The sequence below is a fragment of the Ochotona curzoniae genome, unplaced genomic scaffold (assembly GCF_017591425.1).
Source record: "Ochotona curzoniae isolate NIBS_2020 unplaced genomic scaffold, NIBS_Ocur_1.0 scaffold_4701, whole genome shotgun sequence".
Lineage (NCBI taxonomy): Eukaryota > Metazoa > Chordata > Mammalia > Lagomorpha > Ochotonidae > Ochotona > Ochotona curzoniae.
This window is the reverse complement of record NW_024467122.1, coordinates 48,336,005-48,353,660: the sequence shown is the minus strand read 5'-3', so window position 1 is coordinate 48,353,660 and position 17,656 is coordinate 48,336,005. Positions and strand designations below refer to the sequence as shown.

The 17,656-nt window shown below is 39.8% G+C and overlaps 1 protein-coding gene across 2 annotated transcripts in view; it reads left to right on the top strand.

Annotated features, from left to right (window-relative positions):
* FSIP1 (fibrous sheath interacting protein 1) overlaps nt 1–17,656 on the top strand; it is a 166,448-nt gene that overhangs the window by 30,196 nt on the left and 118,596 nt on the right. For both annotated transcript variants that reach the window (XM_040968534.1, XM_040968535.1), the window contains 3 exons: nt 11,405–11,503; nt 14,144–14,268; nt 16,505–16,615. In XM_040968534.1, the coding sequence (XP_040824468.1) occupies nt 11,405–11,503; nt 14,144–14,268; nt 16,505–16,615 (335 nt within the window). The remainder of the gene's footprint in view (nt 1–11,404; nt 11,504–14,143; nt 14,269–16,504; nt 16,616–17,656) is intronic.

The following is a 17,656-nucleotide window of genomic DNA, read 5'->3' as shown; positions in this document are numbered from 1 at the left end:
CTCCAAGGTTGGACCACATGTCTTATAATTTTCCTTGTGGCTAGGGTTTGAGTTCAGCGATTTAGTTTGGGAGTCTCCCAAGAAACCTCCCCACCTGGGGTGACCTCAGACTTGTGTCTCTGTTTTCCAACCAGTGCAGTGTCAGGTTTGGTCTGTCACCTGCAGCAGCCAATGCACATACCAATGGGTGCAGCTGCCTGGTCAGTTCTACCCATGGCTCTATCTCTCACATGAATTGACAGGTGCTGTGGCCTAGCCCAGCCCAGCCCAGCCCACTACAAGCCTGGTCCTTTTGCACACCAGCAGGGGACCCAGTTGGGGCAATCCACAATAAATCTCACCAGGCCTGCCCCCAGACCCAGCCCACGCATCTGCTGATGGAGGCTGCTGCCCAGTCCAGCCTGCTTACCAGTGGGAGCTGCAGCTTGGCAGGGGAATATCCATATTTCCCCTAGCAGGCCTGCTCTCAGCCCAGGATTTTGTGCTTTCCAGGAAGTACTGTGGTTCAGCTTGACATTACTTGACCAAGTCCCAGCACTTGCCAGCTAGTGCTGCTGCCTGAAGCAGCTGGTCTTCACCCATTCTGGTTCTCACATGTACTAGCAGGTGCGGCAGCCTAGCACAGCCTGGCCTAATTCTGACGAAGCCCTCATGCTGGCTGATGGGTGCTGCAGCTTTGCCCAGATAAACCTGACCCCAGTCCCAGATCTCACACCCACCCATGGAAGCAATGGCCCCATAGGAGAGTGTGTACAGTTCCCCTACCAAGCCCACTCTCAGCTGGCAGGTGCTGCAAACCAGTCTTATCCCAGTCCCTTTTATGTCACAACAGCCAAAACTGTTGGGTTTTGTAATTGGTTTTGTTTGTAGGTGTTGAATACAGATGAGACCTTGATTCTAACAGAAAAAGGTCAACATTACGTTGAATTTTCTCTTGATTACCAGCGTTTGTCTAATGAGTACAAGTAAAATCCAATATTGTTTGAGGTGAAAAATTCTAGTGATAACAGTTGTTTATCATCTGTGCTTTGGATAGAATTTCTTCTTTTTTGCATTTGTTTAATTTCTCTTTTCTGTTTTCAGCTCCAAATTTATGAATATATATATAAACACAAAATATATCTTAATAGATTAGGTTTTTCATGTTTTTGTATACTTCTTTCATGGTGCTTTTTTTTTTTAGAAATTGAGACATATTATATATCTGCTTTTGACTAACTATTCAAAGAAAATCTGGTAGTCTTTTGCTCTGGTTGGCAGAGGACTGAGGGGGAAAGGTAAAGGCTTGTACTCACTGATACAGTTAACCATTTCTGGGTTTTAGCTTCAGTTGAGTTCTCTGCATTGCTTAGTCGTCTCTTGCATTCTCCAAGGTGACTGTTCTAAACTGTCCCTTTGTGCTTTACCTCTCATATTTTGTAAGGTCTTCATTCTGGTGGTCTTACTTACCAGAGAAAATGGGCCCACTAGGTGGGAATCCCTTTCATGTTGTTACTTCTGTTTTTTTTTTATTATTTTGTTTTAAGATTTATTTATTGATTTGAAAGAGAATTACACAGAGAGATCTTGTGTCTGCTGGTTCACTCCCCAAATAGTTGCAGTGGCTGGGAATGGGCCAGGCTGAACAGACTCGAGCATTGGAACAACTTCTCCTGTCATCTCAGGTGCATTAGCAGAAAGTTGGATCAGAAGTGGGGCAGCTGGGACTAGGACTGGTGCCCATATAGGATACCAACACTGTAGGTGACAGCTTAGTCTGATATACACAACATCAACCACTTTAATTCTGTTTTTGTTTCACTCTGTGCTTGTCTCCTATACCCTCACTCTGACTTTGGATAGAAGGAAGGGACTGTTACTCTCCAACATCCCAGTCCTGTTGTCAGGCTGCCGGCCCAGATTTATCTGTCATTCTATCTTTTATGTAATTCTTCGTTCACTCTCTTCTCTGGCTTCAGTGACTATGTTTAAATTTTCGCCTTCTAAAACAAAACCAATGACCAACCAGACATACAAATAAAATTTTTTCCTTTAGTTTTTCACCTAATTTCCAAATGGGTATCCCTTTTTTAAGCTCAGGCTGCTTGAAGGCACAGTTCACACCTGCTGACGCTAACTGGGCATATCCTACTGGTTCTCAACTCTGACTGAAACTACTGCATCAGTAGTTCTCTGAATTTCTAAATATCAGGGCATACTTCTCATTTTTTTCTTGACATCTCTGTGGCAGCTGATACATTTGAGTGAGAGCATAGTAAAATTTTCACTGGGTTCATTATTTCCTGCTGTTTCTCTTTTGTTGCTTCCTTCATTCTCCCTATTGTTGAAATGTCTTCATTTTTATTAAACATTTTGGGTTTGAGAGGCAGCGATAGAAAGAGAAACTGGGAGGGAATAACAGAAGAGAGGGGGAGAGAGAAAAAGTGCTTCCATGTGGTGGTTCACTCCCCAAAAGTCTAGGACTGGGCTAGACCAAATCTGGGAGCTGGCAATTCAATTCAGATCTCCCATGCAGGTGGCAGGGACCCAGTTACTTGAATCATTACTTTTGCTTCCAAGGATCTGTTTCAGTAGGAACCTGGAGTCAGGAATAGAAGCAAGAAATCAAATACATATACTCCTATTGTGGCGTATGAGCATCTTAACAGACATCTTAGCCATTAAATATCTACCTCTTCCTTCTGTTATTTTGATTAATGGTTTCATCATACATCCAGTTTTCTAAACTAGAAACCTTTGAGCCATTCTTAGTTCTCCCCTTTTCATGTTTACACTTTTCCTAGAGGAATGGTTCCTCAAAAAGTGTGTTTGTTCTACCTTTTGTGTAGTTGACTGTGGTTTTCATCTCTGTTATCAGTGGTTTGAGCCTAGATTTTAGCATTTATCTCTTTGGCTATTGAAATAGTTGTCATCCTTTTCATCCTGTCTCCTAGGTGTCTCTTTTTCTGTGCAGTTTGTTTTGTAAGGCTTGCCAGCAAATTACTGCTAAAACATGGAAATTTTAAATAATGAACATGTATATTCTTACAGTTTTTCTTGTAGGGGAGGGTCAGGAATCTAGGAGTACTTAGCCGGCTGGCTCTGCCTCAGTATCCTTCATGAGGATGCAATCAGATGGGCAGCTGGTGCTATTGTCATCTGAAATTTCAGCTGTACTTCGAAGCTCTGCTTCCTGGCTCACTTCCATGGTTTGAATCTTACTGAATGATGACAGGATATTTTAGATCTTTTTTTTCTTAGTTCTTCTAGAGGTTAGAACCTCACCATGAGACGTCTGTGTGTTCTCTCAACATGGCAACTTATGAACCTTAAAACATGTAGCCAGAGTCCAGTAAGTGAGCCCTATTTGTATTTCTGTAATGACTGGACATCATCATCAACAACATAGTGTCGTGTAAATTATCTTTCATAAATCAAGAATATTTTTGCAACTTTTGTGTATTGAATAATCCATAGGTTTTATGTATCTTTATTGTTATCACCCTGTTTGGTAGTTATGCTGTCATATGTTGTTAATGGTTTATTAAATGATATAGCTAGAGAAAGGCTAGTGACTTTTTGAGTGTTTACAATTGGACATTTACGAAAGCATTTCATTAATTTTAATTGTCTTTAATTATTTGCCTTTTGTTAGTCTAGATTATAACAACAGGGAATAATGGTAAACCTTGTTTTTTTTCAGTAGTTATTTCTAAGAACTGTAAGACTTAGTGTTGAAATTTATTGAATATATTTCATTATATACTTAAATTATTACAAGTGTTTTCTCTTTACAGCCTTATTCAATGTTTTACGGTTAACAGATTTAAATAGTAAGTTGATCTTTTATTTGTGGGCCAATTCTTGGTTATGGAGAATTGAGTGACTGACTGATTCAGAATTTTTCATCTGTGAGTAAGATCAGTTGTGTGTGTGTGTGTTTGTGTGTGTGTGTGTGTGTGTGTGTGTGTGTGTGTGTGTGTGTGATGAAGGTGATTGTGGAACTTGCGGGAGTACATATGTGTGTGTTTGCCCTGTCAGGTTATGTTAACTTCATGAAATGAATGGGAGTTTTTGCCCACTTATTTCCGTGCTTTGAAAATGTTTATATAACATGGGGATTATCTGTTCCTTAAAAATTTGAAAGATTTCACTGGGAAAGCCATCTGGTTCAAATAACATCTTAGAGGCAGTTCCCTGATTCTTTTCTCAGCATCTTTCACAAGTGCCATTCTGCTTCCAAAATTCTCTAGTTCTTCTGGAATATAGCAATATATCCATGTCACTGAGATTTTAAAGTATGCATTTCACAAAGATTCAAACTCTTTGTTTATACATTCCATTGTTTCTTTTATATTGTTTGTATTTTCATTCATCTTTTATTCAGGAGATTTAAAAATTTTTTTGGAGTTTTTGCTTTAATTTTACAGAAATATCTCAAGGGTAGTATAGAGATTTTCCATATATACACATCAAATTTCTTCTATTAGAAACATAATTTGTAGAGTAATTTATTATCATTAGTGAACCATTATGTATGCATTATCCTGATTAAAGTTCAGCTCTATTCAGATTTGCTTTACTTAGATTTCCTTTTGCTTTCACACCAGTGCTAAATGAGGAAGTTCTTGTTAATTTTATGCCTTTGTCTGTAAATAGTGTCATCATTTTTTCACCATTCTAATGGATATGCAATGATATGTAATTATTACTTTAATTTGTACTTCCGTGATGATAAATGATAAGCATCTTTTCATATTCATCGGCATTTAAAACATGTTTTGAAAGTCAGGACAGTGAGGGAGAGATTGAGAGAGAAAGAACTTTTTATCCATTGGTTCACACCCCATATAGCTGCAAGGACTAGCACTGAACTAGGCCAAAATGAGGAGCCAGGAGTTTCTTCTTATCTTCCATATGGGTGTCTGGCCTAAACACATGGGTCAATCTCTGCTGCTTTTCCTAAACTCCCAAGTTGGATCGGAATTGGAGCAGCTAGTCGGATTGGAATTGTATAAGTGGTACAGCACAACGCCAGACTCAGTGTGATGTTTTCAGATTTGTTGCTCCTGTTTTTATATTGAATGCTTTTCTTACCATGGCCTTTTAACAGTTCTTTGTGTGTTTTGGGTACAGATATTTTAATGGACATGAATTTTGCAAGTACTTTTTTCCAATCTATGGCCTGTATTTTCATTCTCTTAACAGTGTCTTTTGGTAGGCAAAATGAAGCAGGATTATAAGGAAAGATGCATTTATTGCACTGCAGAGTGTAACCAAGGAAAATCAGAGCAATGAGGGATGTCCCACAAACTGGGGGAGTAAATAGTGAGGACATGGTTAAAGGAATGATAAGCAGTGTTGAGGCTGGAAACAGGAATCTGAGCTGAAAATTATGTGAATTCTTGTGAGTTTATTCAGTAAAATTCTTACTGAAACAGTATTCAAAGGGAACTTTGATTACCTGAAGATATTGTATACTTATTAATGCTGAACGTACATATAGCCTGCAAAGAATTTTAAACCATGGGAGTTCATTAGAAAAATCTTACGAGCACTTGGGGCAAAATTAGAATAACTTTATTTTGTTTCTCTGTAAAAGAATTAGTGGCTGATTTTTTTTTTCAGTAAAGTACAATAATCAGGAATATTTATTTTCTTTGTTGTTTTTCTTAAAGATTTATTTATTTAACTTGAAAATCATAGTTAATGGACCCGGCATGATGGCTCAATGGTTAAATCCTCACCTTGCAGGTAACAAGATCCCATTTGGTTTCTGTTTGTGTTTTTGTCCAGGCTGTTCTACTTCCATCCAGCTCCCTCTTTGAGGCCTGCTAAAACGGAAGAGATGGCCCAGAGCCTTGGAACCCTGCACACATTTGGGAGACCTGAAAGAAGCTCCTGGTTCCTGTCTTTATATTGGCTGGGGTCCAGCCATTGCTGCCATTTGGGGAGTGAACCAGTGGACGGAAGATGTTTCTCTGTGTCTCTCCTTCTCTCCAAATCTGATCTGCTTTTACAATAAAAATAAATAAATATTATAAAAAAAAGAAAATCAGAGTTGCTAAGGTGGGTAGGGGACAGAGAGGGAGGCAATGAGAGTGAGAGAGAGTGAGAGATTATCCGTTCTCTGTTTCACTCCCAGATGTCCTCCAGGGCCAGAACTGTGCTGATCTAAAGCCGGGAGACAGGAATTTCCTGAAGGGCTCCCATGAGGGTACAGGGCTCAATGATTTGGACTGTCCTCTTCTGTTTTCCTAGTCCATAAGAAGGAAGCTTGATCAAAAGTAGTTGGCACGGGGCCCGGCGCAGTGGCACAAGTGGTTAAAGGTCCTCGCCTTGCACTCCCGGGATCCCATATGGGCGCCGATTCTAATCCCGGCAGCCCCGCTTCCCTTCCAGCTCCCTGCCTGTGGCCTGGGAAAGCAGTCGAGGACGGCCCAAAGCTTTGGGACCCTGCACCTGCGTGGGAGACCCAGAAGAGTCTCCTGGCTTCGGATCGGCATAGCATCGGCCCGTTGCGCTCACTTGGGGGGTGAATCATTGGACAGAAGATCTTCCTCTCTGTCTCTCCTCTCTGTATATCCGCCTTTCCAATAAAAAAATAATAAAAATAAATCTTTAAAAAAAAAAGTAGTTGGCACGATACGAACTGACACCCATATTGGATGACAGTGCCATAGGCAGAGAATTAGCTTGCTATGCCACATGCAACCCTCTTGTTATCTTTTATTATTCTTGTTAATAGTGCATAAAGGTAACAATGACATTCTATTATGGCAGAGACTAGATAGTTCACCACTAATACTGATTTTGGAAAAAATTTTGCTTGAAAACATACTAAGCCAACTGGTAAGTGAATCAAAATTTAGATACAGTGTTAGTAAACTGCTATATAAAGGAATTATTAGTAATGCCACTGTTAAATCATTTAAAATTTGTCATTTCTGAACAGATTAGTAAAAATAATTGTTATTTACCCAAAAATCAGGATGTCAGAAATTGCTCAGTAAAAAGAGGTGAGAAAGATGATCTAGATCTAAAACTCCATATTGCATTAACAAACATTTTTAGGAGGAAAAAAAATCTGAGTGTAGGCAGTGTAATTTCAACTTTCACATGGTAGAGGGACACACATCACATTTATTCTTGACTTACTGAGACTAGAAAAACATATTGTTCATGGAAGGCTATAATTGATCATGATCTATATGGGAAAAAGATAGAAAAAAAGAAACAAAGGAGCATTACACAAATGAAAGGAAGGAATGGAAAGGGAAGAAAAGAGGAGGGAAGGAAGAAAGGGAGGGAGATGAAAGGGGAACAGGGAAAGAGGATGAAAGGCAAGTCAGCCAAGCAGGAAACCAGTTAAGGCCTGGGAACATACCTGTTAGTTAAGGCAGTATCCTTTTTTTAAAAAAAAGATTTCATTTATTTTTATTGGAAAGGCAGATTTACAGAGAAGAAGAGGTAGAAATCTTCTGTCTGTTGGTTCCCTCCTCAAATGGCCACGATGGCTGAAGCTGAGCCAATCTGAAGCCAGGAATCAGAGTTTCTACTGGGTCTCCTATGTGGGTGCAGGTTCCAAGGCTTTCGGCCATGTCTACTGCTTTCCCAGGCCACAAGCAGGGAGCTGGATAGGAAATGAAGAAGCTGGGATAAGAACTGGAGTCCATATGATATCCTGGTACCTGCAAGGTGAGGATTTATCCACTGAGCTATCACTCTAGGACTGTGAGCATCTATTTTTAAACTAGCCTGTTAAAAGGCATATTTTCATAGTGGTTTCCTTGCAATTCTTTCCATTATCATCCTCCTTCCTCCTCATTTGTCCTTAATTTTAAATCTTACCTCTTGGTTTTATATCAGCTATCTTGCGACATTTTTCTCTAGCATAGCAAATATCATGTGGTCTGTGTACTAAGCATGTCAAAGAGTATTCAGTGATTTTATGATAAACTCAAAATGTCTGCTTTCCTGCTGATTGCCAGGAGGTTGTTACGTTTCCATTTTCTGTTTCCCCTTCTGTTTCTTTGTCCTCCAGTGAGGTGAAATCCATCCACAGCTGGTGTTTGCCAAGAGTGTAGGGTGCATCTGCCTCCAGTCTGTCACTGTCCATCTGCGTGCTGGCAGATTGCTGAGGGAGATCATCCCTGGATCTCTGCCTACTTGGCCCATGTAGGAGGTCATAAGGACATGGCACAGTGTCTCCCTGGGGGAGCCCCTGGCAATGGTCTTGGCACACAGGGACCTCAACCAGAGCTGATCATTGGCCAGTCAGGCAAGAGCGAGGTGCTGTGGCCTAGTCTTCTTTGTCTGTCCTTGGAAGCTGTACTGGGGCTTTCTTCATAATAAGCTCTGAGAAGTTGGTGAAGTTCCACATTACATGCCAACCATATGCAGTGTCTGTGACTGCAGCAAGACTGGAGGCTCCAGAGAGAGAGCTGCTTTCTAGCCAATTACAGTGCCATTGTTTGGTGGGAGGATTGCTGCGAGATGCCCTTCTGCCTTTCCCTTTTTCTTGGGCTACAAAAGATTGTTCTTGCTTTGCAATAAACAGACATACTCTTTGGTCATTCTTGCTGAGGACCATGCTGTTGCCTCATCCCCTCAGTGCTTGTGGGGTCTTGATGGTCACACCCCCAAGAGGTTGTTCCTCACTGCTCTTCTAACTTCAATTGGTATTCACCCCTTTGGCTCGACTATACTGGGTGGGGTTTTGAAGCCCCTTGGCTTATATAGTTCTGGAGACAAGTACAACCCTGACCTCCAGAGCTCGTCATATCAAATCTGTGTCCTCACAAGGAGGATTTGTCTGCATTACTCTTCTCTGCATCCATGCTGTCTGGGTGTTTTCTAGGAGTTACAGCCTGGGAGGAAGGAAAATGACAGGAGTTGGGTAACAGCATGTGGGCTGCCACAAGGGACACCACGGGTGCTTAAGAAGTGGCCTTGGTGTTCTGGTTGCTGCATTCCCTTAACCTCTGGTTTAAGAGGCAAAACGTGGTGGCCTGCTGTCCTTCTATACCCAGGTCAGTCCTGCTATTAGAGGTAATGCTTGCATGGCCACTGATAGCTCTTTCCTATCCCTTTCTATTGTTAGCACAGAGGCCATTTCTCTCAGATCCTGCCAGTAGGTGCTTGTGTAATGGGTCTAAAGATTCTACAGTGTGACTTAGATATTCTGGTGTTAGGGCTGTTTTTCCCTATCTGAATTCAGGTTGACTGATGAACCTCCATCTTTGCAGAGGGGGAACCATTCAGGGGAAGTTATTTTTGATGCAAAACTTAGCCTTCTCCAAGAAAGTTCAGTTTTTCCAGGTAAATGCTGACTTATTAAAATTTCTTCATCCCTACTAAGGAGGAGGATTGTGGAGCATCCTGCTGTCATTGGGGTGCAACCAGGAAGGAAGCACTTCTGGTCCTTACTCTTCTCTCAGAGGTGTCTTGTCCTGCTTGATCTGTGTCTGTAACCCAGGCTGGGCCCCTGCTGATGATGGTTAGTCACATTTAGCCTTTTGTCAAATTCTAGCAGATGCTACTCATGTACATGGGTCCTGCCATCCTCCCTGGCTTTGAGGATTGCTATCTATCCCATCCTTTCATCATTACCTCAGGAGGCAATGTGAGAAATTCTGGTGCCTTCCATTTCACAGGCTGGCTGTGTCGCATGTGGCAGGTGTGTGACTACGTCAGACCCTGTCTTCCTGTATGTATGTATGGCCTTGTTGCTTTGCACCTGTTTTGGGTAGATGGTGAGCAGCTGTGTGCCATGTCTGTTCCCCAAGCTTCAGGAGTTCAGTGTAGCACAGCCTAGACTGTTCTGGGTTCCATCATCCTGTAGTGAATCTCTTTTCACCTCCGGGAATGCCTTCTCATTTGTGGGTTTGTACATTTGTTCATGCTCTGTTATGCCCTTGTAACATCTCCTCCTTTATCTAGGGTGAGTTTAATTAGTTTCTGAGATGGCAAGAAACAACAACATCTTGTCATCCTTCTCTTCCAGGACTTGGTCCTTGATCTCTGCAGGGAGATGTTTTTTTTCTTTTTCCCCTCGGTCATATAGATGTTTGTAATGAGGAAACAAATTTTTCCTCTTAACATTTTATTTCGATATAATTTCAGATTTAAAATTGCAAGAAAAGTACACAGGATTCTCAGATATCCTTTATCCAGCTTTTCCAAATGTTAACATTTTACTACATTCTCCCCCCTTGCTGATTTTTAGATTAATATTGTTTTTTAGCAAGAGATGACTGCAGATAGTGCATTGCTTTTAGTTGTTTTTGGTCTTTCTTTTTGTTAGGACACTGGTGTTTTGAAGCCATAAGTCTGTTATATTGTAGTAAGTCCTCTACTTTGGATTTGTTTAGCCATGGTAGGCTCAGGTCATGCATTTTTGCAAGAATCCCAGAGAAGTGAGACCGTGTCCTTCTTGATAGACTATTACAGGAAATACATGATATTGATTTCCCCATTATTGTGGTATTAACTTTGATCTCTTGGTTAAGAGGTTGTCTGCCATTTTTCCTCACTGTAAGGTTATTATGTTTTTCTCTTGAAATTAATAAATTACCTTGTGGGAAGATACTTTGAAGCTATTAACTTCTTAGTTCTCAAATGTTTATCATTTCATTATTTATTGATGACTCTTCCCTGCATCAGTTATTATTATGAAGTTTGCCAAATGATTATTTTCTAATTCAGCAACTTCTTCCGGGAAGACTCTCTCATATGAAGTATTGAGACAAACTTTGAGAAAATAAATATATTTATGTTAGCAGTTTCTTGAAAAGATGCAATGTCTAAATTGCCAATAGAAAAATATAAAAAGAAATAGATTTAAAAGAATTTGGAAAACACAGTGTCCCATTTTTTTAATGGAGATTGGAAGAGAATAAATTGCAAAAGAAAATTAACAGGTAGGGGTCTCCTGAAGTTTGCTCTTCCAAACACATTCTTTGATCGTTATGACTGATCATGTATTTGAAATCTCTGCCCAGGAGTATCTAAAGTAAGGAAGAGAAACACAATCATAGTTATTCAGCATCGATTCTTGGCCTTTTGGCTAAGATCAGGTGTGTCGCTATTCAGCATGTGTATCTGTGTACTCTAGACATTAGGATTTGAGTACATTGTCTCTGCAGATAGAATGATATTTTATCACACTCTTGTGTCACACTCTTCACATTGAGTTTCTAGAGAAAAGCTTTCTAACCATACTGAGCTAAGTTGTGTTTGTGATTCATGTTCATAAAGTGATTATCATTTGCATTTAAAAGTGACATTCACATCATGTAAAAAAAATTTGTGTGTGTGGGTGGTATATATTGGAGAGAATACTAGATCTTACCTCTCTTTAAAATAACTTTATAGACCTTAATTATTTAGTGAATATTGAACAAATAATTTTTTAAATTGATAGATCCTTCTCATTGTAAGGATGAAGGTGTGTTTTTCTCAGTGTTTCATACTCAAGTCCCTCCAGAAGAATATGAAAAACACATGCAGACTGTTAATCAAGGTATGTTCTGCTTCATGAGATTGTCAATATAGCCACAGGGAATGCTGATTATGTACAGAAATATCCAATTGTTTTCATAAAAATGTATTCCTTAATGTTTAAACCTGTTAAATCTTTGATAATTTGCTATAAACATGCCAATTAAATGGATTCCTTATTCCTTGTTAGTGTGGTTACTGTACCTAATAGATGTCTAGGTTAGTTACTGATACATTTTTCCCACTTGGGCTTTAATGTGATGGTTTGTCTTATTTTGTAGATGATCACCATTTGTCATTTGTAAAGAGAGGGTTATTTTTATTTATAAGAACTTTTATATAAGTTTATATGACCTTGATTTTTTTAATTAGAAAATTTTAAAGGTTTATTTTACTTGAAAGTCAGAGTTACAGACAGAGAGGAAGACATTTATGTATAGAGAGATCTTTCATCTGCTGTTTCACTCCCTAAATTGTTACAGTGGCCAGAACTGAGCTGATCAGAACCAGGTGGTGTTTCTAGGTCTCCCACATGGGTGTAAGGTCCCAAGGCTTTCGCCCATCCTATAATGCTTTCCCAGGCCGTTAGTAGGGAGCTGGATCAGAAATTGAGTAGCCAGGACTTGAACTGGCTCCCATATGGGATCCCAGCACCATAGACAGAAATCAGCCATGGTGCCAGCCCCATGGCCTTTTGTAGCGAAATAGTAAAAACAAGATGTTTATTTAAAGGAACAATGGTCTGCAAGTATTTTTTTGAAGATACGTTTGTTATTTATTTATAAGGTAGAGTTATAAAGAGAGAGAGAGAGGGAGGAATGGAAAAAGAAGGTTAGATCTTCCACTCACTGATTCATTCCCATATTGCTTCAGTGTTGCCAGGAGCCCATCACTAGGCCACCAAAACCAAGAACCTGGAGTTTCCCCTGGGTATCCCATGTAGGGCAGGAACACTGCCTTTGTGCCATCTATTGTTGCTTTCCCAGATACCTTAGCAGGGAGCTGAATTGAAAGTGGAGCAGCTGGAGCATGAACTGGGCCAACTCATATGGGATTCTGGTATTATAGGTACAATTTAACATACCACACAGTAATGCCAGCCTCTACAAGTATGTTTTGTATTCTGTAAGGATTTAAGATGAAAGAGAAAGAGGAGACAGAATGAGGTAGAAACAACATGAACTTAAAGGCACAGTTATATTCAGGGACAGATCTGCTAGAAAGGGAAGAGAGCCCCCTCCTGCACAGGCTGAGTTTACATAGATGAGAGTGGGTAGGCTCTGGGCTTGAATGGGGTTGGAATAACTGAGGAAGAATGCAGGGTGTTGGTATCTGCTCTCAGTATTTTAGGCATGAGACAGAAAGAGATCTAAAGCTTTTGTCTTTGCTCTGCTGCTTGCTTGAAGCCCTCAGGATCTGAATATTTAAGAGCTTTACTTAAGAGCTTCTTCTGAAATGTTGAGACAAACCGATAATCTGACATGGACTGTGGGAATGTGTAAGGACGGGAGGTAGGTCCAGGACACTTACTTCTAAACTTCTTCTAAAAGACAAGCTGGAGTTCAAAGTTTATTGTTCAGAAAGGGTGATACCAATTTAAAATGGTCTTTAAGGGAAAGTTTTGTTTCCCATAACGACTAAAAACCTACATATTGGGGGCTGGCGTGATAGCTCAATGGCTAATCCTCTTCTTGCAATCTCTGGGATCCCATATGGGTGCTGGTTCATGTCCTGGCTGATCCAATTCCAAGTCAGCCTGAGAAAGCAGCAGAGAATGGGCCAAAGCCTCGGGATCTTGCACCCATGTGGGAGAGCTGGCTGCTGGCTTCAGATTGGCTCAGGTCCAGCCATTGCAGCCATTTGAGGAGTGAACCAGCTCTTTCTCTCTGTAAATCTGATTTGCCTTTCCAATAAATGTAAATAAATCTTAAAAAATAACCTGAAAGCTTTAGTCTTTGTCACATAATAACTTATTCTTTCCATATATACTATGATTTTCTGTACATATTTCCTGTTATTTATAAGGAATCAGTAGTAGAAAGTTTAATATGTGATAACTCAATGTATTATGAATAATTCAAGGAGTTTTATCAGAACTTCATTGTAAATTATGGTAGCACATTTACTTTTTTTTTTTTAAAAAGAGTTATTTATTTATTTATTTAATTGGAAAATCAGTTATACAGAGAGGAGGAGAGACAGAGAGGAAGATCTTCCATCTGCTGATTCATTCCCCAAGTGGCCACAACTGCCAGAGCTGAGCCTATCTGAAGCCAGGAACTAGGAGACTCCTCTGGGTCTCCCATGTGAGTGCAGGATCCCAAGGCCTTGGGCCATCCTTGACTACCTTCACAGGCTACAAGCAGGGAGCTGGGTGGGAATCAGGGTGGCCAGGACATGAACCAGCACCCATATGATATCCTGGTGTGTACAGGGTGAGGATTTTAGCCACTAGGCTACCACGCTGGGCCCAGCATACTTGCCTTTTAAGAAAAGCATCTCTATACATTAAGTTCCTGGATCTGGAATTTAGACATTAATTCTTTTGTGTATGTTTTATCTATATTTCATAAAAAAGTTAATAGATACATAGAGTGAAGTTCTGGTAGACCATATAATTCTAATTGGGAGAAAAATTTTATGTTAACTTTTTGAATACTAGATTTTACCAATGATGTGGAAAGACATGATTCATTGGTCAAAGCTGAAAAGAAACCTTCCTCAACTACAGAGAAGATGGAACTCCAGGGTAAACACAACCAGGATTTTATTAAGAGAAACATTGAGGTATGTAAGTGGAAAATTGCAAGGTAGAAACAAGGACTAAATTAATTTTAAAATGGTAATAGTATGTTCAGTGTTTTAAAATATTTTCTGATCATGACAAATCTATGTGAATGACTACAGGAAAAGTTTTGTTAAGCCAATGCTTATTATTTTCTATTCTGTAATGATTTTTTAAAAAATTATTTTTTATTCATTTAGTTTAGAGGCAGACACACACAGAGTAAACAGGGGTGACGAGAGCTCTCATCCATCTGCTGTTTCTCTGAGTGCTCACAAGGCCTGCCAAACATGGGGATGGAGCAGGAACTCAGCCCAGGACTCCTGTGTGGGGAGGAGGAACCCACCCACTTGAGCCATTCTGTCGTAGCCTGATATGTTCTATCCTGTTCTGATCCCTTTTAAAAGGTACTGACGGGCAGCTAGCATTGAATCATCACCCAGAAATCCTTTAGTTTTTGCAATCCAAAAGTAATTTATTGAGGTACTAGCTTTGGACAATGTTTCATGGAATATAAGTCACATATTAACATTTTTAAAAAAGGTAGCAAGACTGGTTTTATAGCCCAAGCCTCTAGAACTCTGAATGGAAAATGCTCCTGGCAGAACAGCAGCAGGTGGAGGCTGAGAATCAGCTGTTTGGCTGTAACCTGGTGAACCTCCTGGAGCTGGTCACTCACTGGCCTTGATTGGCCCCTGGCCTCAGAAGCTCTTCCTTGATCTTGCAGGTCCCTCAAGTTGACTTGGTTTGTCTTTGAGGCAAACTTAGACTAACCAGGAACACAGGGGCTCCCAAATTAGATCACATGCTAATTACTCTACAACCAGAATAGACATGGGCTGGGCAGAAGGCTCATGGCAAGTGACCTGAGCAGCTTGTTGCAAGAAACTGCATTGGCGGGTGTGAAAGGCTAACAAGAGGACAGAGTGAGGCAGTTCCTCATGCTTCAGATCTGATGCTGTTTAACACAATTGACTATCACTTCCAGGCATAGTGGATTCATGTGTCAGCTCGCCACTGCTAGGATTGGCCCCTGGAACTCTTGATTTTTCTGTGTTCCATCTTATGATTTTCTTCAGGAAACTTTCTATTTGATCTGCCTATTTTTTGTACTGGCCACAGCATAGTCATTTGTTGTTTAGTTTCCAAGTGAAGTGATTTACCCAGTATCCCAAGTTCTTATTCATACAGACAACAGCCTCACCTTAGATTTCCCTTTTAATAATAGAAGCTTTATTTAATAACAGAATCTTTATTTAAATTATTTGCATGATATTTAACAGCAGTTTCAGGATTGGTTGTTCTGGTGCATGTAAGCTGCCACTTGAGATACCCACATCTCATACTGGCTTTCTGGGATGGAGTCCCGCTTCCACTTCTGATCTGGCTTCCTGCTAACGTGCCTGTAACTGGGCAAATGATGGTCTACGTACAAGGGTTTCTGACACCCACATGGACCCAGATGCAGTTCCCGGCTCCTGGCTTTAATCTGCCTGGCCCATTCCCCTCTGTTGTGGGTATTTTGGAAGTGAACTGTAGGTGGAAGCTCTCTGTACCTGTCTTTCTCTGCTACTATGCCTTTAAAGTAAGTAAGTAAAAAAGAAAGAAAGAAATAAAAACTTAAAAAAAAAGCAATTTCGTTTACTGGAGATATGCCAGAGAAGTGGCAAGATTTCTTACAGATGTCTTAGCAAGTATGTTTTTGCCTGTGAAATGTATACACTCATATTTTTCGTATTTCCATTTTCCTAGGTATCTTTAGTACTTCAGAAAGCTTATGAAAATGGAGTTAAAATAAGTTTATTTTATTATAGTTTTTTGAAATCTGTGCATATGAGGGATCTTGTAAGTTTGTATAAAGTGTGTACCATGGAAAAAATATACATGGATTTCACAATTTTTTGCAGCAGAATAAATTTATTTTCTAATTCTATTTTTTTGCAAACTTCTTGAGATGCCTTTATATTTTTTTGAACACTGCTCAGTTTATTTTAAGAAATGAAATGTTTATTGAAATGGTTAACAAGAGAGGACCTACTTGGTGGGAATTTTTTATTTGTAAAATGACCCTATACAAATAAGTTGCCACAGAACAAAATTACCTAGCAATTGTAAAATGCCAAATCTCCCAAATTTTACCTTTGTGTATCTATATTGTAATAGCCATAAGTTTCATTTTTATTTTTTGAACTCTAAATTGCTCTAACTGTTCAATATTTTCCTTAATAAATTCTGTAGTTGGCCAAGAACTCAAGAGACCTAGTGGTTATGACTGACAAAGAGAAGAAAAGACTGGTTGAACTTCTGAGGGATTTAGATGACCAAGAATCAGTGCTGCCCTGTTGTGAGGTATATAGATTTAATGGGTGATGGCTTCTGAATTTCATAGCTTTGATTCTTTTATTATGTTATTGACCCATTACTACAAATTTACAAGAATTATTCAGATTATGAGATAATGGTTTCTAGCTTTAAAAACAATCCTGTTTTACACATTTATTTTATAAGTTTTTAATATATTGTCTGTCAATTTATTACCTACTCTGAAAGGATTATTTTGTGCTTTTAAGAGTTATTATGATATCTACCACTGCTTTCAAGAAAATAATTATGTTTATAAATATATATGTGTGTGTAATGTTAATAAATGAAACAAATATCACAAAGTGTTGAACACAGCTAAAGTAAAAATAAAAAAGAGTGACAACACCCTGAATATCATACCTCTGCCTGTGATGGCTTAATACTGATGACACTTGAATGTTTATCTGTGTCCTTTTGGACATCTGTTCTTACTCCTAAATTGACTTCTAGGTGTTTCTGTGTAGTCTTAAGTGACCCCAGAGAGCACCATCTGGCTCCTATCCAGTTAGAGAAGCTCCTATCCTGGAGTTTCTCATTCCCTGGAGAGTCTGGTGGGAGTGAGGGGGAGACAAAGACTGAGCTGAAAGTAGGGCAGCATGTAATCTGGGGGAAAAAGATATCACATAAGGAGTACAGTTCATATAAGGAGAGCAGTAGCCCAGTATTTGCATGCATTTGCCTTTTAAAAGTGTAGGAGGATTCTGTACTTTCACAAAGAAGTAGACTCTCCCATCATCCTTGAAGCATTTAGTCACAATGCCTGATTTAATTCTCCTCTATTGAGTGGAGACTTGATGAAGTGAATGAAGTTGGCATCCTGCCCAGATGCCCTTTGTCTGATGCCTGTTTGAGTCCATTCCCAACCCCATGCTAAGGGCATGCAGCTTCCTCTCTCCTAGTTTCCCCAAACAGGATTCCCGTTTGGTGTGATTTGTGCTGTGGAGTTTCCCCAGGAACCATTTTGAAGCTGGCCATCAGCCCAGAGCACATCCTGACCTGGCTCTGTGCTCACCTCCTCATGCTCGT